The sequence below is a fragment of the Pteropus vampyrus genome, unplaced genomic scaffold (genome assembly GCF_000151845.1).
Source record: "Pteropus vampyrus isolate Shadow unplaced genomic scaffold, Pvam_2.0 Scaffold272, whole genome shotgun sequence".
Lineage (NCBI taxonomy): Eukaryota > Metazoa > Chordata > Mammalia > Chiroptera > Pteropodidae > Pteropus > Pteropus vampyrus.
This window is the reverse complement of record NW_011889053.1, coordinates 970,415-992,383: the sequence shown is the minus strand read 5'-3', so window position 1 is coordinate 992,383 and position 21,969 is coordinate 970,415. Positions and strand designations below refer to the sequence as shown.

The 21,969-nt window shown below is 34.7% G+C and overlaps 1 protein-coding gene and 1 pseudogene across 1 annotated transcript in view; one reads left to right on the top strand and one right to left on the bottom strand.

Annotated features, from left to right (window-relative positions):
• Nucleotides 1-8,241: 8,241 nt before the first annotated feature.
• The window catches only part of PSPC1 (paraspeckle component 1), a 62,340-nt gene continuing 48,612 nt past the window's right edge, over nt 8,242-21,969 (bottom strand). The window contains exons 7-9 of the mRNA XM_023520612.1: nt 14,600-14,657; nt 11,078-11,247; nt 8,242-9,108 (exon numbers count right to left, since the gene is read on the bottom strand). Coding sequence (XP_023376380.1) covers nt 8,923-9,108; nt 11,078-11,247; nt 14,600-14,657 — 414 coding nt within the window. The 3' untranslated portion in view covers nt 8,242-8,922. The remainder of the gene's footprint in view (nt 9,109-11,077; nt 11,248-14,599; nt 14,658-21,969) is intronic.
• LOC105302430 lies at nt 15,723-17,996 on the top strand (annotated as a pseudogene).

Below are 21,969 nucleotides of genomic sequence, written 5' to 3'. Positions count from 1 at the left end.
CTCTCTTTAGAGCTGACATCCTGGAAGGAAGTAAACAAAAGAACATGAAAACTTCACAAGAAGGTTTAAAGAGAAATCTTGAATGACAAAATTTTTTCAGGACTTTAACAATATTTGCTTAAACATTTTATGGAGGATCAAGTGGATAATAAATACAAAGGAAAAGTAACAAGAGTGAAAAGGACTAAAATATAAGTTTAATGTGTACAATTTATTTCTTGGGACCTGGGTGCTCAAACACACCTCCCTTGCACTCCTGCACCAACGAGTAAATTATACTACAGGAAACTGACTTTACCCTGACACCTACCGAATGTGAAATGTGTACTTAACAAACTTTAAAAGTTCAACCTAAAATTATGCATTTAAAAAGATAAAAATAAAGTACATAATCACAAGCTATGCGATGAAATTCTGGAATTACAATCATGTAAGGAATAAAGTCTGACACAAATTTACTATTCTAGACCAGGACTTCCCAGGAAAAAATGCAAACATCAGAATTTTTAAATTTCTTAGAAGCTATATTAAAGGGGAAAAATAGCAACAGATGAAATTAGCTTAATAGTACATGTTTTATTTAACCCAATATAGCCAAAATATTTCAACATGTAACTATATAAAAAATTGATATTTTGCATTCTTCTTACTAAAAGTATTGCAATTGTGTATTTTTTTTAATTGTGTATATTTTATACATCTAATTCAAGTGGTAAATTTTTCAATACTTGTGAGTACTTAGAATTCATTAAATTTAGACACAAAATAAATGTGCACGCCCACACTGATCCGACTACACTAACTGAACTGACAACTGAGTTTCAGTCGCCGTCTCCCTGGTCCCACTGCAAGGACTTGTCTCACGTGGCTGCCACACAGGACAGCACTGCTCCGACAGCGCACGCTGCAGCCACTTGCTGCGTCACAACTGCGCTTTGCCAGCACGGACAGAATCAAACAGGATGCGTCCCTTTGTCTCTGGAGACAGGCATTTCTAATCCCCTTATCTGAAGTAGTGGCTGTCATTTTCTCTACCCTTGTGACATAAGTTGTTTTAACTCCGTCACTCCACTTGTCCCTCTAGGTCTAGACACCAGTGCCGGGGGAGCTGCGGGCTGGTCTGCAGTGTGCACAGCGGCATCTGCAGCGCCCAAAGGTGCTCGCTCATCCACTACAGGTGCCACATTTTTCCGACCCATCAGAACAAACGGGGAGAAACTGGTTTTGACAGCTACCTTCCTTCCACATTGCTTAAGTAACTATGAAATAATTCAAATTGTGAGGTATGTTCAATCACCCAGGGAACACCACATTCATTCACAGGTATGAAAGATAATATGAAACACTACTCCTTAGCTTACCTTACCCTAACATCTGTAGATTAAACTTACTCGTCCTAAAATGAAAACACATTATACTGCAAGGCGGAAGTTAAGCATCTGCCTATATATTTTCTATATTGTACATCCAACCCCCCAAATTTGGAGCATATCATTTCCCAAAAACTTCTGATCTTCCTCTTAATACTTTAAAAGACTTAATGGCTCCAGAGGTAAAAGTCAATGTGGCACAATATACAGCTAAGAAACAAAAAAGATAAGGTCTTTTTAATTTTCCTAATCCATCATCACACATAAATCTAAATAGTAGCCGTAGTACACATACATCTACAGCTTTTATTTCTGAGATAAAAACAGGGCTGATAAACAGGGAGGAGGCACGGGAACCATGGTCTGGAGACAGCATCAGCATCAGTAATGGAAACGTGGGGAAACACAAGCTCCAGACACTCCTTTTTCAACATTTATGAAATTTTCTGCATTCGTGTGCATAAAGTACTGACTTCTGTAGAGATATTACTCACTAGAATCACAGGAGCTAAAATAATCTGAACATAAGGAACAAGTGAATAGGAAAAACAAATCTCTCCAGGTATCTAGCCTCATAAATTTTACTTAGAAGACAGATGAAACCGTTTTACTCGCGTCAGCCTGCTTGAGAATGCTTCAGCTGGAAAACAGGTTAATAAGCCACCTCAGGAGAGAAGCCTGGTTCTGCTGTCCTGGGCTCTGATGCTTTCATTTAAAAAATGAGGGAAGGGGAGTCCGGTCAAGGCAGTGGGGTAGGTGAGCACTGCTGACGTCCTGTAAAACAAACCCTAGCAGGCACTTAGAGTCTGCAGCAGATAAGGCTAGTAAAAAAAAGGGGGGGGGCGGGGAGTGCGATGTTAAAAGATCAAAGAGATGAGGCAACTTCCTTGAACACAGATAACTCACCCTCCCAAAGACAAGTCCACTTCTAGTTCGCAGAAACGACAAAACGCCTGGGCAAGTGCCTGTCCTGGATCAGAGAGCACACTATGCTATGGCAGTGTTTGGGCAACAGGACAGAGACAGGCGCAGGTGACATCTGGGTTACAATCGATACTTGTCCCTTATGCACAGGTATTCTTGCTAGACATACACAAGAAAACTACGTACTGAGATATTCAGAAGGCTGCAAACCAGGGGACTGGGATTTTTTGCACTGTATAGTCACTGTTTCTTTGAAGAAGCTATTTATTGTCAGTATAGCAACTAGGTGCTCTCATTATGGATCAATTTGTTTTAATACACTGCATGATTTTGAACAGACTGAATCAAATATACATGTAGTATAAATCTTTGTGTGCAAAAGGCAGGCTATACATTTTAATCAAAAAATTACTTAATTCTCATTTATTAAACTCCTTGGCAGGCACAGCTTTCTAAAGTGACTAACGAAAACTGAAACTGCAAAGAAAATTACAAATAATACACATGGTCTTTGAAAATACATTTATCAACTCTTCATCTTCGATCTAGAAAAGTAGAAGAGGTCACACCCAAAAATGGTCAGGCCGTCACTTCAATCCATCACAATGGTGTCATTCTATTCCTATTACCAGGATGGGAAACAAACACTAGGACAGTTTTTCTAGCACCTTCACTGGGCAGGCTTAACCATGTTCAAATATATTGATACAAAAAGATTGTCACTTTCATTTCCAACACTGTTATAGATGGTTGAAAATCTGTTATGTTAAAAAACCTTTACCAAATCTTCAACATGTACCTTTCTAGATTACCTCTTCACTTGAATTAACTAGGCGTGTGAACACAGCAATAAGATTTAGACCTCAATAGAAATGAAACAGGACTTTACGCAATGCCTGTCACCTGGCAGGAGCTGGGAGAGGTGGGAGCAGGGAGCAGGAGGGCAGGTCTGGACCGTCTCTATTGGCCGGGGATCTCAGACAACTTACAATGTGCTAGGATAGTCATCATGCCACCACCAAAAAAATGAACCAACCCAAAATGCAACCGCTCCTCATTAGTGGCACTTTAGAACAGAAGTCCTCAGTGGTGGCCTCAACCCTACACTGGGGTCACCCGGGAAGCTGTTAGGAATGCACAGTGTTTAGCAACTCCTGACTTGTGGAATCAGAAACTCTGGCCCAGAACCTAGAAATCTGTGCTTCCATAGGCCTTCCAGGTGATTCTGATGCCACTCGAGGGTGAGAACCAACGAGTCAGCGATGTCCAAGGCCGCTGCCTTCTGAGAGCAGGGCTCATCCCCACAGCCGCACTCAGCGTGGGGACCAGTCTGGCACACGGCAGAGCCCTCCACTCATGCTCAGGCACGGGGAATGGATGTGGCTGTGAGGTCTGAATGGCAGGGCTCCCCAGAAATTCTATGCGACAGAGAAAACATCACTTTGTATGCAATGACTTCATTATGACTCCATTTGCTAAACTATTGGCTCCATAGTGATCCTAATATTTAAAATATTCTAACCAAGTCCGTGAACATGTAAATATTTAACCAACTCAATGATAACATTATAGACGAAAACCAAGGAGCATATCACCACTGCCTTCAACACTAAAAAGGTCAAAATTAAGGGAACTGCTGTGAGATGGTTTACTTTTTCTCATTACATAAAAAGATTAGGCAACATTTGTAAATCTAAGCAATGTCTCACAATGTGATACAAATTTACATCATGTAATAATCTGAAAATACCAAGGAAAATTAACTACAATCATTCTAGCAAAATGTACAATAAGATGTTCTCTATTTTCACAAGATAATGTGAATAATTTACAGAAAATAAATTTAAATAAGCATACAAAAATAAAAATGTAGGTAATTCATAGTGACAGGATTATAGTTACATAGTTCTTTTAAAACCCGAAAACATACGCAATATCTCGCTCCCATTCGCAAAAGTCCGGCTGGTTGAAATTTTGCATAAAAGACAGAACAAGGAAGAGACTCAGGCACAGCTATAACACAGAACATAATGGATCATTGTGGCTACTCATTTAAGTGTTTGATGCTACCTCAAATACATGTATTTTCTACCTTAAACCAAGATGTATAATACATAATAAAAATGTAAACTCGATGCTGTAATGACAATTTCAGAGCTAGAAACAAATTTTAGATACAAAATAACAGTTCCAAAGTCTCTGATACCACCTACGATGCAACCGCCTGTACAGAGCATTTGAGAAATGTAATGTCCACTTACATGACTGGTGATGTGATGCAGGCCCCTTGTATTTAATGAACAAAAAACTTATTAACTATACTTTTTAAAAAATGAAAACAAAAAAAGTCATGTATTCAAACTAAGTACACTTCTTAATTCTACCTAATCCTACTATTTTGGGGTCTTAATTTTGAGACACAAGTAGCTTATATGAAATTTGAGTGACTATATTCAATGAAACAAAACTGAAATTTTATTTACATTTATAAGCGGAATACCATCTCTCCTAAAATTCTTTAACTCAGAAAGACAAACTAATGCTAGCTTAAGATTTTTAAATAAACGTAGTCAACAAAATATAGTATCTGTTGTAGAAGACGGAGGAATTGGTAGAAATAACAGTAATTCAAGCCATAAAACAATGTATCTGAAAAACAATTTTTTTAATGGGAATTATAAACACTAAATTACTTTAAGGTATGCAGTATCCATCTAGAAAATGTAAGGTTCTCTTATTGAAAAAGAACATTAAATATCACAAAGGTACAGACTACTAATTCTACCAAATTAAAAAAAAAAATGTTTTAACAAAAAAGAACCCTTAAGAGATATTTATAATCTAAACATGGTTTTTTAGAAAAAGTGGTCAATATAATATTTCCCAAATAAACACAGCACTATGATTATGCCTTTAAATATCCAGTCTTGAAAGATTCACACTACGATCATTAAGTTTTTCAGTAATCAAGGAAACAAAAATTTCAAAATGTTTTTCCTACATTTACAAGGTAGTGATTTTGATCTAAAAAAAATAAGAGCTAATATATAATGTATAAATCTAGATTTTAAAGATCATATACTATAAAAATAGTGAAATTCTTCACCTTTTCCCAGAGTGACATTCCATAAATTATTTGATCACATTCAACTGGCAAACTATATGTATACTTCCTTTTACACATCTGGGAAAAACATTATGTAACGTGAGCACTCTAAAATTGTTTCCTATTTTAAAAAATTTAGTAACAAAGGATGCTACACAGGAAATAATACTCTTGTTAAGTATACCATCAAATTAACCCACATTGTGCTATACAGCTTGAAACTCAGTCTGAAGTTACTCCCCTCCCTGCCCCCCACCCCACCAAAATAAGTCCATGTCTGTAAACATCTGACTATGAAGTAAAAACAAAAATATTTACGACAGTTGAATTTAGGAATTAGGTATGCGGGTGTTCACTATCTTATTCTTGAAAATAAAAGTCTTTTAAAATCATCCGTACCCTACCAAATTTCAGGAATATATTTTAACATACTATTAGATATTATAACAAAACTTTTCACACACACGAAACATTTAAATACCACAGCGCTGCCCAGGAAATTTTCTATATTACTGAGGGAAAAAAAAAAATGAGTTCCTTTTATATCTGACTAGTCCTGTTTGACACTAAATTTCAAACCTTTAAAAGATTTAAACATTTGATCACATTCTTTCACAAAACATTTCCTTTCAACCACACGTTCTTTTTCTCATTTACAATCTAGGTTTTAATTATTAACCTAACCCTCGTTTATTAATCAGTAACTATTATTCACAGTAATCTGTATAAATTCCTGAAATATTCAACAAGTATGTTTCTGAATAATGTATAATTTCAATTAGTATTTGAGGAACAACATCCAACATTTCACTTACTGTCCTTATTGATAATTACTATTTCCACAATATTTCTTCTCTAATACTACTGATATCACAGGTAGAGTTTAAAAAAAACAAATATTTAATCTCTTTCAATGAACGCTCACCAGTGAATTTAAATAAAAAAATCCCATAATTAAAGGAATAACAAATTTGAGCTTTATGAAATACAAGCGAACCAATAGTTCTTTAAATAAGAACTGGGTCAAGAAAATCAATGCATTTATTTTCATAAACAGGGAAATTGACAAAAATACATTGCTAAAATAAAACAACTATGGAAACAAAGTCCTTTATTTTATGCATATTAATTACATATTAATAGCATATGAAACCTCAATTCTGCAGGTTTTAAATTTTCAAATCGTGACACACAAATACAGTATTGTGGTAATACTAAAATTGTTTCATATTACCTTTATGTGGAAAGAATTATGGTTGCATATATGACAAATTTACACTTATTTAGAAAATCTAAATTCTTTATTTTTATATCTACCACTTTTAAGCAAATGACATTCAAGTATCTTCCTTGGTATACTAAGTCACAAGAAAAAATGCTGACTGATCCCGCCACAGAGTTGTTTAAAGAACACTAACGACTGAGTAACTAGGAGTTCACAGATGCTCCGCTTGACTCTCTTGGAAGCTGACTGCTCCCAGGGCAAACTTGTAACAACGGGAACAAGGATGCTCTTGCTGCAGGGAGTGCTGTGCAGAACTCTGTTCGTGGAGCCAGAGCTGAGCCGGACACTGGCATGTTCAGGAGATGAGGACATCTCTGTGCACTGGCTTTCAAACGTTCTTGGGTGAATCTTACAGAATTTCACAGCCTTGGCCAAAGGCAGCCTGGTATTAGCATCAAAGGGTAAAGTTTCTCCCACTCTCAATTCAGCTTTGAAGCAAAATATAAAGCTAAAATTTACTTAAGGATTATATGAATAAAAATATAGATGATGGGAAAGGCATATTTAGACACAATAGATAGAACTTAAAAATTATAGCTAATGTTAAAACTCCCCACATTTAAATTAAAAGAAATTAAAACAAATCCCACTCCCTGCCAATTCATAGTCATGGGAAACATTATGAGAATAATCTATTATTTTATAATCTCCAAGACTGCCAAAAACAAAAGCCCGTGAATGTTGCAAATTTTAGAAAATAATTCCATCCATAGTGTTGTGTCTAAAATAGAATATGAAATAGTACATAAGAAAAATTTAATCGGTACAAAAGAAGTCACCTCAACTATGCTTTACACTCAACTACTTTTTATGCAAGATTTTAAATTATTAACCAAGTTTATTTCTTTCCAAAGTATGCCTTCTGGCAAAAACAGAAACCATGCAAAATGATATTTACATACTGTTCATTTTTAAAAAGCACATTCTTCTTCAGAAAAATGCTAAAAGCATGACACAGTAACACTGCAACCTTATGTGAGAAATAACTATATCGATAGCTGATATATTAGATTTGGGGTTTAAAGATGATTCCTTAAATGTAATTTTAAATTAAATGTGGCTAACATACAAACTTTTAAATATCAGACTTTTTTGAGTGAAGTTATAATGTGATAAAATCAGTTTTTCCCTGGTATGGAAATTAAACTTCAAAAATTCACATTTGATAGTAGGGGAATCTAGTGTGGTTCCAAGGACTCTAGCCATTCTCTAGTTAATTGTGTTTTACGATCACCTCTAGAACTGAATTCCTAGGAGACAAACATACCTAAGCCTATCAGACAAGTTTTACTGGAGAGACTAACCAACTACAGAAAATATTTACAACACTGCAGAGTCAAAGCCTCTTTAATATTTCTAGAAACCGACTTTCTCAAGAAATGCCTAATTTCTTCTAAATCATGCAGCAAATCCTTATTTAAGATCCAACTTAACAGTACTGTATGATTTGAAAGAAAATTTAAAGAGTTAAGATCTAGATATCAACACCATGTAATGGCAAATAAGAGTAAAAGTAGACATTATTTTATAAGCAAAAGAGATTTGCCTTCAAACGGTTTTTTTTCAAGATTCAAAAGATTTATTTGGAAAAATCAGCACAGGACAAAGATATCCTTATTATTCCTTCATGGAACATATGAATGCTCAGAATCTCTATGAAATGTGGACAGCAACTCTCTGGGTTCACAGAACATCAGTGGTTGACACAAATGTAAACTCCCATGCCCCCACCTCCAATGTCCTACTCTCTGTCTGGGCCCCTTATCATCAGCTGTCATTAGTTTCTATTTTCAGTGATAATCTGCACCAACTAAAAAGCAGAAAATTAATCATTTCTAAATGGCTGGGATTATTAGTTAAAGCAACCAAAGTATTACTGTTACAGCAAAGCTTAGTAAAACTATAAGAGAACACAACTAATAACATTTTTAAATTATCCAAAATGATTTCTTTATTGAGAGTAAGTGACTCCACAGATTTCACAGGACTGCGGCATACTCATGTTCAGCTACGGTCACAGCACAGTTGACATTCACAGCGATGAGCATTGTCATTACCATTCTAATCTACAAAGCTCATGAATAAAGAAAAATACAAAAACCTCGAGTTTTACAAAGGAAAAACTTTAAAGTCTACATACATTAACAATAAAACCATTTCTTCCAGGTCACAGGTTAAAGTGTAAAGGCATACCACTGAATTTTTTAATCTCTAAATAGCCGGGAATGAAAGAATGTTCAATATCTACGACGCTTATTAGGGCCCTCAAAGTTGCCCCCTTGGCCCCCTCTACCAAAACCAGCAGGACCAGCAGTGACAGGGCCGACACCGCTCATGGGTGTCTGAGGGGTTTCCGAACCTGCCCTACTCCCCATAGGGGAGCCCATCTGGGACGGCGGTCCTTGAGGGAATCTATCATTGTGCTAGATACCACACAATACATATGAAGTCCATTTGGAACACGCCAAATGTAAGTGACAAGAAAAATTGGCAAAATCCCAAGTGGTGGTGTCATGAAGGTCAGCAGAAAGTCCAGCAGAATCAGGATCACACATAGAAGGAAGAAAGGAGCAATTTAATTAGTTACTATGTTTTAAAAAAAGAAGCATCTGAAGAGTTACATATTGCTAATGCTATGCCCAATTTCATGAAAAAAAGAACTCATTTTACGAAGCAAATGCAATCTCGAACCTCATCAGTATTACAGTACTATTCTGATCTTTTCTTAAAAAGTTCATATTGCAAGTAACTGTGCTGTATAATAAAAATACTTTGTAAGAAATCAGAGATAAAACTAGGGAGCAGCATATTAAAAAAGTAAACATTTAAAAAATTTCAACAGCAATACTTTTAACATAGAAAGTATGAGATGTTTTTCTAGAAAAACTATTACTGGGAAAATAGATTTTTAAAAATCAACAATTTATTAACATGTACTACTAACAGCACAATTAAACATCCAAATCATATCCTTTGAAAACCTTCACAGTAACAGCCGCCTATTTAGTCTCAAAGGCTGAACAGAACTCCCTGTGTGGTAGTACACCACCAGTGTGAAAAAGGCCAAAGATGGTATTTAAATTAAGTTTACCGTTTCAGAGGCGTGTTTGGGGGGCAGGGGGAATGGCCCCTTCATATTGTTTCTAAGTTATCACTAATGATTATAATGCTACACAAAAACGTAATCAATGGGGTTTGGGTTTTTACTAGCTTTCAGACATTTTACTTTAAAATTAAGCCTCCACTGAAGGAAACAGGTGCACTAATTATATGTTAGACGCACCACCTGGTCACAGTAGCTAAGATGGCACTGCCTCTTTTATCTCCCTGTGCAAACACGCATTAAACAAAACTTTAGCATGCCCAACTTTTCCTAATTCATAAGTGATTGCATTTAAAGTAGATAAATTTTAAAATGGTAAAATACTGCCTCCATCAATACTGAGACACCCATTCACTTTTAACATCTGAGACCAGGAAAGCTTTACAGCTAGTGGCATGTCAGAGTTTAATCTGCGGGGTTTTCTTTCTTAGCAGCAATGGCATCTTAAGATATTTGTGGTTCCAAAATGAAAGGGCCTTTTCAAAATATACAATCAACCAATTTTCCTTTTCTAGATGGTATCTAGAACAACTATTAACAAAAACTAAATGAGAAAACGTTTTACCAATATATAGCCTCATTTAAACAGTGACAGTTTTGAAGGGAAATGAGTTTTGAAGGGAAATGAAAACAGGACTCAGTCTTGATACTGATATTCAAACAATAAAAATTACAACTGAAAACGTTTTTATAATTAATGCACACAAAGATATCTTCACACTCTCAAACTGAGACATAAAATTGTCTACTTTAAATTTAGTAACAAATGTAATTAATTCTACAATCAAAGTTTAAAATTCAACTTTAATGTAAAGAATTTCACAGTTAAAACAAATTCTCTGAAATTAATCATAAGATATCTTTCTTTAATAAATGTTTACAAAAATTTGTTTTCACATTTATTGGTTTTGTCCCCCACCAAAGATAAGGAGTCCACACAGGAAAAGAACACAATCAAAATATCTGACTGTTATACTGAATGCTGACAAGAGGTGGGCACAAGTTAAAAGCATTGTTAAAAAAAGAAAAAAAACAACTGTAATTAACCTACGTTTTTGCTACATGCCTAAGTGCCAAGCATGCCATGAATGGCAATCATAATTCTCGGGACACTTAAAAATCGCCTCTCACCCATCAACATATAACTTCACAAAATTACTTTTACTTCACTGGATATCAGTCTTTACTGTCAAAATAAATGATGCCAAATTATGTTAAGTGTGAAGTTACCTTTGGGGCAAAAGCAGATACTATTGAATAAAATCGAAATAAGGGTCGTGATACATTACCACCGCTCCATTATCTGGCATCATTGGAGTCCCCATACTCGCGGCTCCTTCTGGCCCCATGGAAGGGCCAGGACCCACCGGTGGGCCAGGGAGAGCTCCTCGGGTGTTCATACTCATACCCAGCACTGGAGGAGGACCTTGGTTACCAGCGGGGGCTGGGCTAAACGCATCTACGCAAAACAATCTGTGCTTAGAGCTGTCCTATCTTGGTTCAGTAAACATTAAAACGTAACAACACTTAAGCACTCTATACAGAAGACTATCATCAAAGCCATTGCCCTTGAGAGTAGAACACTCACTTATCTACTCAATAACAGAGCATCATCGGCACCAATACAATGTTCATCCCCAGAACAAAAGCACATGAAACAAATGAGACAACTATCAACTATTTTAGAAAATCTGAGACTGCAAAAGCTTGAGAGTTAAAAAAAAAAAAAGTATTATTTGCTATAGTCTTTAAACCAAATAGTCTCTTACAATAAGGTGAATAAACTCTATCCATTTAAATTAAAAGCAAAGAATTAGCACTTAGGAAGCGACTTAATTTTCTTAAAGTCATGACTAAAAACATTAGCAAGTACATACACTGCATGGTCATGAGAGGACCCATGTCCTCTGACATGCAGTTCACTGTATTCACTGTAGCTAACCTCCTAACTTTTACAGTCACCGAACATCTCCCCCAGTTATAGGAGGTACTGTTTCTTAACTTTAGATGTAATCTAAAGTGAGATGTAACCTAAACAAAAAAGTGAAATGCAACCAAATACACATAAAATATTAATAAAGCATTACAAAATTTTTCAACATGCTGAAATTCTGCAAATGGGAACAATTAGATATACTTCAAATTTTTTCATCAGAAAGATATGCACCTGCCCCACAGTAACTACAACAGTGTTTGAGCTGTAACAGAGTGCTGCTTATAATGCGCTCAAAGACAGCATATTTAGATTATCGTCAAAATTTTTTTCATTTTTAAAGTGCTCATATATACTTGTTTATTATTAAAAATTCATTAAAAAAAGACTGACTCCAACTTTGAGTTCTCTTCTAGTATTTTACTATGAAGGTCAATTTTATGACACTTTGAAAGTATCTCAAAAACACATCAAATAGGAGTTGAAGTTTTCGTTCAAACCCACGACTCACTCCGCATCTAATGCAGCTGACTACAGCAGGCCGAGTCCAGGCAGCGGCCCCGTCCAGGCTGCTGCTCTTCCTGATCCCAACCCCTGGGAACATGGCAAGTTCACAGGGAGGAAACTAGTGCTCCTTACAAGCTCTTGCTAATATGACTACATTTAAACTCTCCAACAATAATTCTATTCCCTTAGTACAGCTATAAATTTTTTAAAATTGTATTGGAGACTTCTACAACCTCACAATGGAAATGAACACGGTGGAGATGGTATCAAGGGGCAGTCCTACCTTGATTTTACCCCAAACCATCAAGGATTAGGTGTTTTTTTTAAAAAAGTAGAACATAACTTTTATACCTAACTTCTGAGATTCAAATATCACTATACAACTATGGGCATACTAAAATAACTAAAAAAATCGTATTTCCAACTATCAGTAGCTAAAGTAAAGTATTATATTTAGGAATTACGTCTCCCACCACACAGCTACAATTAAACTGAATTTAAAGATATGAGAGTCGTCAGAATTGTGTGGTCCCCTGAAAAAGTTTTATAATCCATGTTTCAACTGGTACATACACTGGAAATACACCAGAAAATCCACTGACATATTCCATCAATGTGACTTGATAGGATATGACAATTTACTGACAGTAGTTCTGACTACATGATGATACATTAACTGCAGTCAACCCTTAAAACACAGTCTCAGGTTGACTAAAATGTAAAGAGGAGAAAATTAAATGGATTAGACTTTAAGGGAGTTGAGTAAATGCTCCAATGTAAATGTGGTTCTCTGATGAATAAAATGCCATAAAAATTTAATTCTCTTAAATTCCTAACTAAGGAATCTAAAGGCACATTCTCATATTCCTTCTGATAAAGATCTAACCAGTCAGAATCTTTTTGGGGGTCTCTGCGACATCAGAAATATTTCAAGTTTGGTTCTGATTTAATGACAATCTATGATTATAATAGCATTTCAAACTGCCTACAATCCATAATAACCTCACACTTATAGCCTTAAAACCACCTGGACTGTTATATATACCATCCTACAACTTACTCTGAAAAAGACAAATACCGATACTTGTACTTAACATATATGCAACTGTGATTAATAAATTACAACTTCTGATGTACTCTCTGCTGATCATTTCACGTATCCATCGTTATTAACTCACTAAATTCTTTACGGGCAAGGGCTTTATTCTTTATGCTCATTCTGCAACCAGAGATGCTCAGTTAAACACTTTGGTAGAGAAAAAAGTGACCAAGTAATCAGCAATAAACAATTTTAAATCACCTGATTGGCAATGGCAAAGAAGCTGCCATGAGAGTTAGGAAGAAAGCTGATCATAAAAAACACTTGTTCCATATATTGGGTGATTTAAGATTCTTTATTCTATATACTATACAACCTAAGTAGAATCTAGATTTTCGCACTGGGTGTGCATGTCGTGCACATTGGAATGTTAAGGTGATGTAATCTTTACAAAAATATGTACATCTGAGATGTGCAAAGATTTTAACCTTATGACAGCTTCTGTGGGACAATGGAAAATGAATATATAAAATTTAATTATTTATCTAATTTTTTAAATGCATGACACTTCAAATTTAATAACACTTAGGAAAACATTTCGTACTTATTTTTCCCTAGCTTATTTACTTGATACTGTTTTCCTGACAACCTGGTTATACAGTCAATCAACATTAAAGATACTAATAATATAGGCATTTTCTTATATCAACTCTAAAGATATGCATTATCCTAAATGTGCAACGCTCATCTCACTTCCTTGACAATTTATAAATGTCTCCAAACACTGCGTATCTGTGCACAGTACTGTAGATTAGGGCAAAAAGTTAGACATTCAGTAAAACATAAAAATAGCTACACAAAAGTTACATGAAAGGTTATCTTAAAATAGAAATTTATAAAATATTCTCAAAAAGTTTAGAAATACTAAAACACAAAAATTATCAAATTTCCATGGTGAAAAAGCCAATTTGAAGGCTTGAAATTTGATTTTTAAAACATTTAACAACATAGCTGTATTACACTATGCAATTACGGAACAAGTATCAGGTTGAATCAAAACCTGGTTACAGGTTTCTTTCATTAAATCTATTAAAAGATAATACATCTTTTAACTTTCAAATAAATACAAAATGAAATGTTCTTCTTAGGCATATATTTTTAGTATACTTGTATTTTTTTAAACTTTATAAATATATTTCACCATCACAAAAGTTGGTTCCAAATTTTAGTTTGTTACTAATATGTCAATATCAAAAAAAAAAAAAAAAAACCAGCATGTACAGTTCCCCAAAGAATGATAAGTTACAGAAGACTTTTGCTTCGAATCCCTACCTCCCATGTTTATTGCTCCACGGGGACCCATATCACCCATTCTCATTTCCTGTTCTCTCTGTAAGTAAACATAGTTGTCAGAGTCAACCTATCGATCTTATGACATTACATTTCCCACCTAAAATCAAAAAGAAAAAAATAAATTGGGACATCACTTTCCATTTTTAAATTTTTAATTTTCCAACATCTTTTACTTAATAAAACACTGAAAAGAAACTTCAGTCTCCTAGGCTTAATATACTAAAAATGCTTACAGCACCTAAGTTTATATTGATAGATTATCAATGAGTCAGATTACATAAAATTTACCACAGAATGTTTTAATGTGCTTATTCCAACAGATCAAAGAAATGTGCCTAGATTCCAAGAAAAGAAAAATCTTGTAATAATAACCACCAGAGCCAATTATTTTTTCCTCCCTGGTTACTGAAGTCTTAAAACAGAAATGACTGTTTCCGTTTTTATATTCAAATGCATTCAAACATTCAATACAAACAACTACGAGGCGCTAAGCTAAAAGCATGTACAACTTTCACTTTTGACATACTGTAATTCATCTTTGCATTTTTATTCACATACTCAAGCATTATTTCACCCAGGACCTACAGATATACCATAAATATCTCCACTATACAGAGTTATTGAAAGTTCAACATAACATTGCTTCTTTATTAAAACAAGGATTTTACTTGGAAGCCTAAAGAAAAGTGTTATTATACAGTTGGCAAGTTCTGAAACAAAATGCTCAAGGTTAACTATGACATAAAAGGTCACACAAATGTATCTTCATTTTCAGTACAGAAACTGCTTCCTAAAAACTCATTTAATAACAGCCATAGAGAATTAACTTCATTAAAATCTCTAAGTGAAATGACTCAACATATTATAGTTGAAATTTGCACTATTATTTGATAATCTTTTCCAATATCGGCCCAGTGTGTTAAATGTAGCAATTACAAAAAACAATGGGACAAAACTAACAATGTCTGAATCTAAAGAAGGCAAAATTTTTCTTTTAAAAGCAATTTTATTAAAATGTATTTGCTTAAAATTCCACTTAGTAATACAAAATACTGGTGAAAAGCACCTATACAGCTAGAAATAAAGGAAACAAAAACCTACGATGGATAAAAGTGACTAAGCAGCGACTCAAACACCCACCTGACCTAATGGAGATGCGGTGAAAGGTAATCTTTAATGAAACTGATAGTACAAGAAAAATGCCAACCTAGACAGCATCTTGAAGAAATGTTTTATCACATTATTTAGAAAACTTAAATGCCAAATCTTTCTCAAAGCAATTTTTTAATTTTTCTAAAACTGTCTCATAAAACTTTTGACTATTAACGGGTAGTATTGACCAGCAAAAAGACTAAACTATTCTATAAAACTGACTACTGATAAAGCCATACAACTTTCTAATTATATAGAAAATATTTTATAATCACACTTAGTACTATTACCAATAAATCAAACTGAGCTGTCATTTCCAAACCTGCTGATAAAGTAAGCAATTATTATAGTCTGCTTGAGACTTCAAATTTCAGTCTCCTTATATACCCTAACACCCTAACTAGATGCCTATGACCATTGGTGGGGACAAGGAGAAAAGACTACCATTTGTAGTGTCTTTTTATAACTTCAGCTTTACCTATCACTTTCTGAAATAACAATGTTTAGCTTTATTATTCACAAAGTTAAATGTTTTAAAAAATTATTCTTCAATTATTCTATTATTCCATTTTCTTCATTAACAAAATTTTGAAGAAAACATATTAACATAGTGAAGAGATCTATGGTTTTAAGTCAGTGATTCGACAATGGTCGTAACAACCCCTTCCTGATGCTCTAGTATAAACTGGTTCCAGTTCTAAAATATATTTCTTTAAATGAAATAAGATGTCTTACAAAAATTCAGCTAATGTGCGTATCACTATGCTTAAAACACCAATTCATGTATGGTATAGCATTTTTCACTAAACACACACAATTTATAAATGTTGGCATCTCCTTAAAAAAATCATTTAGTAATATTATATACAGCTTCGCTCATAAGATTAACAAAAAAGGATAGTATAATTGGATGACAGACCGTTTAACTATTTCAGAAGCAAAAAAAGTTTTCGGCTTCCTACTTGTGTCTTAAGGTTACTGTTTCTTTCTGTAAATCCTATTACATACTTCCAGTAAAATGAAAGACCCAGAGATTTTAGTGTTACCAACGGAAATGAAGACAGTACCTCTCATTATAACTTGGCATGTCCACCATCAATGAGAATCACTTGACGTTCACTGTAACTGGGTGCCCATACAAGGCCTTCACTTTTCCCATCAATTACTTAAAATATATTTTAAATTAGAACTGGCACATACTATGTGATATTTTTATAATACAAATTTTAATGATGCTGTCTTTATTATTTATCAAAATTAAGGTGTGGTTTAATACGAAACAACCTATATATGTAAACATCTTAAAAGACTACAGTGCAATGAAATGTGATGAAAACAGTTTCAATTAATTCAATTAATCCTCACAGCAACCCTATGAAGTAAGTTTAATGTTATCAAATTTTAGAGATCATAAAACTGAGGCCAAGGGCTGTGAAATAACTTACTCAAGATCACACATATAGTAAGTGGTTGAGCAGACCCATAAAACTGTGTCAAGAGTTCATGAAATTTTCACCTTCACAAGGCACCTTTGTTCTTCAAGAAAGATATCCAAGAAAAACTAACAAAAGGTTTGAAAACGTCTTACAATACTAAAAGCCTAAATGGCTGCCCCAAGGAAGCTTGCACTGCGCACCCAGTGAGGGCTGGGGACAAGCTTCCGTGGGAAAAGGCCAAGCCCAGGACCAATGTCCCTGATCCAGGCAGCTTCTAGTTACAGCCACCCCTTTCTGTAACTTTTGACCTGTATTTGGAAAAACACGGGCCTGAAAAAAACATTTTCCCTCACAGTGAATAAACAAGGTCACGGTACTTTCTAAGCACTATGACCACGTGGAGACTAATAAGCATACACTTCTAGAAAGTCATGAAGAGCAATCTCCCTTGATCCAATGATCGACGCTCTTTCACTGAATGTAGGGACTTTAAGCTGATGTGTCGGAAATACGCCAGCTCCCTTCACTGTGGCCGGAGTTGATGACACTGAGAATGAGATGGTGATTTATGAATTCGTCCATAACTCTTGTCAAGTTGTAGACAACAACTTCAGCCAGGTGAGTGAATTAAATGGTTAATTTAGGTAAAGTACACATATTTTGGATGAGATGGTGTTATATGGCTGCACTGTGGCAACGACCTAGGCAAGTATTTTGCCCCTCTGCTAATTCTTGGTCAGATGTCAGAAAGCTGAACAATGGAGGCTGTGCCAGGACACATCGGCACAGGAAATGAGAACACAGAACACCTCTCGACATCTGTAGCCCAACATAATCTGGAAGGGCACACAATGAAAAATGGAGTCTCCTTCCAAAGACTAATTTTAAATAGGTATTTTTCACAGCTCTGAACAGAAAACAAAACTGTATTTTAAAATATGGTGTACAAAGAAAAACATTCTGTGAAGGAGAGACGTTTTATTTTTTAACTGTAACCATTTTTTTCCACAATTGTTTAAATTTTGTTAAATAAAATTTTTGGTCTCTGCTTCCCCTTGCAAATTAAATTCAGGCATAGCAGTATGAGGTGGAAAGTGTGGCAGCTGTCTATCAGTCAACAAAATTTTAAAAATGACTTAAACAGACATAATGCTGTCTTCTGAATGTTATCTTTTTCCTTAAAAAGTCAAAACTTTATTGTGTGTACCTAATGAAAACTACAGAAATTTTACTTGCCAGTTTCAAAAAGCCTGATTCCCCTTTTATAGGCACTTACAATGCCATCATGCAATTAACTATAGAGAATGTTACTACCAAATAATAAACAAACATTAAAGAGCCCTCGCAAGTAAAAAAATAAATTTATTCTTACAGTGTTTATAAGAAGGTGCGCCTCTCTATTGAAAGAATTACACGAGTATTCCTGAAAGCTTGTCACTCAAGTATGCTTAATTTCACAGCTGACAAAGAAGTAATCGCAGCATGACTAACCTCCAGAACCACGTGTCAAAGCCGCATTCCATCGAAGTGTGGTTCACAAAGTACTAGGAGTGCCCAATATCCTTTCAGGAAGCACACAAATTCAAATCCATTTCAAATCTTACCACCACCAGAACTCAGTGGTAATACTATAATCTAAGCGGGCTTTTCACTCCATCAACATTTGTGGATGGTGCAAAAGCAACAGAGAGCAAAAATCCTGGCGTTTTTGGCAGATATAAAGGCACTTGCATTCCATTTTTACTAGAAAGCATTGTATTCTTCACATACATACAATAGTACTTTAAGTTTTCCATTATGAACACCTTAAATTAGTAAAAATTATTGATTTTTATCACATTGCTATCCTTGTGCGCGTCTTGATATCCTATGCAATAAAACACAAGGTATGTAGATAAAGCATTTCTCTGTTGCATTCTGAAGTAAGGTGGTTATTACAAGAAAAACAATTCCTGTGACTGGGTTGCAAGTTAAAGGAGACACATTTTACTTGAGATAGCACTAGACAAACTATGATTATTGACTTGTATGTTTGGCAGACAAATTCTGATAAGACAATGGTTGGTATTAAGATGTGATTTTTAATTTTGTAAAATAAAATACATTAAAACTTCAAATATATGTGTAACTCAAATCAGTATTTTTCTAATCTTGGGTACAAGACATTACAAAATCATTTCTGGGTAAAAGATCTATTCAAAGTATACCAATGGACTGTAATATAAAAGAGCATTTTTAAGAAACTACTGTTTGTCAAATTTTACTATAGTATCAAACAAGAACATCCACAACTACCTGAAAAGGTGAAAATATAGTTGGTCTCCAGTGTGTGAAGCCAGATTTTTTCATCACTTTAACCAAGAGCATTTTGCAACAGGTGGAATGCAGAAGCCAGTATGGGAAGCCACCCATTTTCCATAAAGCCAAACATGTAACAAATTTACAAAACAGTAAAACAATATCACTCTCCCCACTACATTCAAGTGGGATATTAAAGAAATCTGCAAAAAATGTAAAATTTGCAAAAAATGTAGAAATGGATAATCTGCAGCCCAATCTTTCAGATTTTTCTTAATTTCTAATATGCTAAACACATCATGATATTAGAAAAACGAAAGCTCTTTGGGGTCTTCAGTAATCTATAATAGTGTAAAAGGATTTTAAAACCAAAAAGTTTGAGAATCACTGTTCCAAATACTTGTTCAAAATATAAAGTAGCAGAAAATTTACACAAATATAAAGTAACTAACACGGTAAATCCCAAAGTGAAGACCCTGACGTTATTTTGTGTAGAATATGGATTTTTTCCTTTAATACTCAGGATATCAATCTGTGATTTAAAAGATACTGTACTCATTTAATTATTTTAGGTAACCTAATTTATAGGAATTATACGGTACAAAGATAAGCATAAAATAAAGTACAATACGAATGCCTAAGGTTTAGGAAACCATCAACTAAATAAATACTGACTTAACCTAATATCAAGTAGATCAACATTTTGCAATCAATAACAAAATATGTTCATCTAACACTTTAAATCTGTTTGCGTGAACTCAGGTATCAGCCACATCATTACTCTTCTTTAATTCATAAAGACATCACGTGTGTTCCTAAAAAGCTTCTCAGGATTATCTAAGGATCACCATGAGCCATGCAGGTTCCAAGTCTTAACAGAAATCTTGATGTAAAACTACTGATAACGGAACATTTAAATCTACTAAAGGAAACATAACTCTAAAGAAATGTATAAGTTCGGGCAAATTTTCAAGATTCAATCTTTTTATCATTAAATATTCCAAAATTTTTTCCTAAAAATAATTTGCCACTTGGAAAGAATAAGATTATTAGATAGTCAAACTGTCATGGGAGAAATTAAACAGACCACGTTAGTAACAACAATACTAGGTAACAAACAACATATTTTGAAGTAAAGAATAGAATAAAAATCAACTATGTGAAGTATTAAGAAAATAGTTATAAATAAAAAGTCTGTAAAAAGGCCTCTTTGCCAAGAAATCATTCACTCATTTAAAAAGTGTTAAGAAATTAAATGGTGTGCTCAACAAAGTTACTGTTTCCTAACAAAAGTAAATAATTTTAAACTTAAAAAGGGAAATAAGACATATTCCCATTGATACAACTCAAGTAACAGTATGCAAACTTTCCAACATAACCAACCAACAGAGAATACTTGGAAGACTTAACATTTTTATTTTTAACTGAGGCAATTAAAACAACTTCCAACACACACACACACACACTCTCTCTCTCTCTCTCTCTCTGTCTCTCTCTCTCTCTGTCTCTCTGTCTCTCTCTCTCTGATGGATAGGGAAGGGAGAAATATTTTTAGTAACATAAGACAATCTTTAACACGTACAATCGATGGTGGTTTCTCCTCAATGTGAATACAAGCATGCCAAAACGCCTGCTCTCATGAACACTGGGGAAATGTCCCTTAGGTTTGACTGTTAAAATGAAACTACATCCTATGTCATTAGAGAATTGTAAATTACAACAGTGAGATACCACAACACCCCTATGAGAACAGCCAAAATCCTAAACGGTGACAACAAGAAATGCTGGCAAGGATGTGGAGCAATAGGAAGTCTCATTCATTGTTGGTGGAAATGCAAATGGAACAGCCACTTTGGAAGACAATTTAACAGTTTTTTACAAAATTAAACACATTCTTACCATACTATCCAGCAATCACACTCCTTGGCATTTACCCAGAGGAGCTGAAAACTTTTAATATTCAAACACCTGCACGTGGATGTTTACAGCTGCTTTATGTGTAATGGTCAAAACCTGGAAGCAACCAGATGTCCTTCAATAAGTGACGGATAAATAAAAAACTATGGTCCACCCAGACAAGGGAATATTATTCAATACTAAAAATAAATGAGTTACTGAGCCATGAAAACACACAGAGGAACCTTAAATGCATACTACTAAGAGCCAGTATCAAAAGGCTACAAACTGTTTGGTTCCAACTATATGACAGGCAAAACTATGGAGACAGTAAAAGAAACAGAGGCTGCCAGGTGTTATGGGGGGGGTGGGGGAATGAACAGGCAGAGCACAAAAGATTTTTTGGGCAGTGAAAATACTGTGTGACACTATAATGGTGGATCCATGACATTAGACATTTGTCAAAACCCAGAGACTGTGCAACACCAAACTTGAACTCTAACGTACTATAAACTCTGGGTGATGAGGATGTGCCAATGATAACAAATGCACCAGTCTATCATGTGA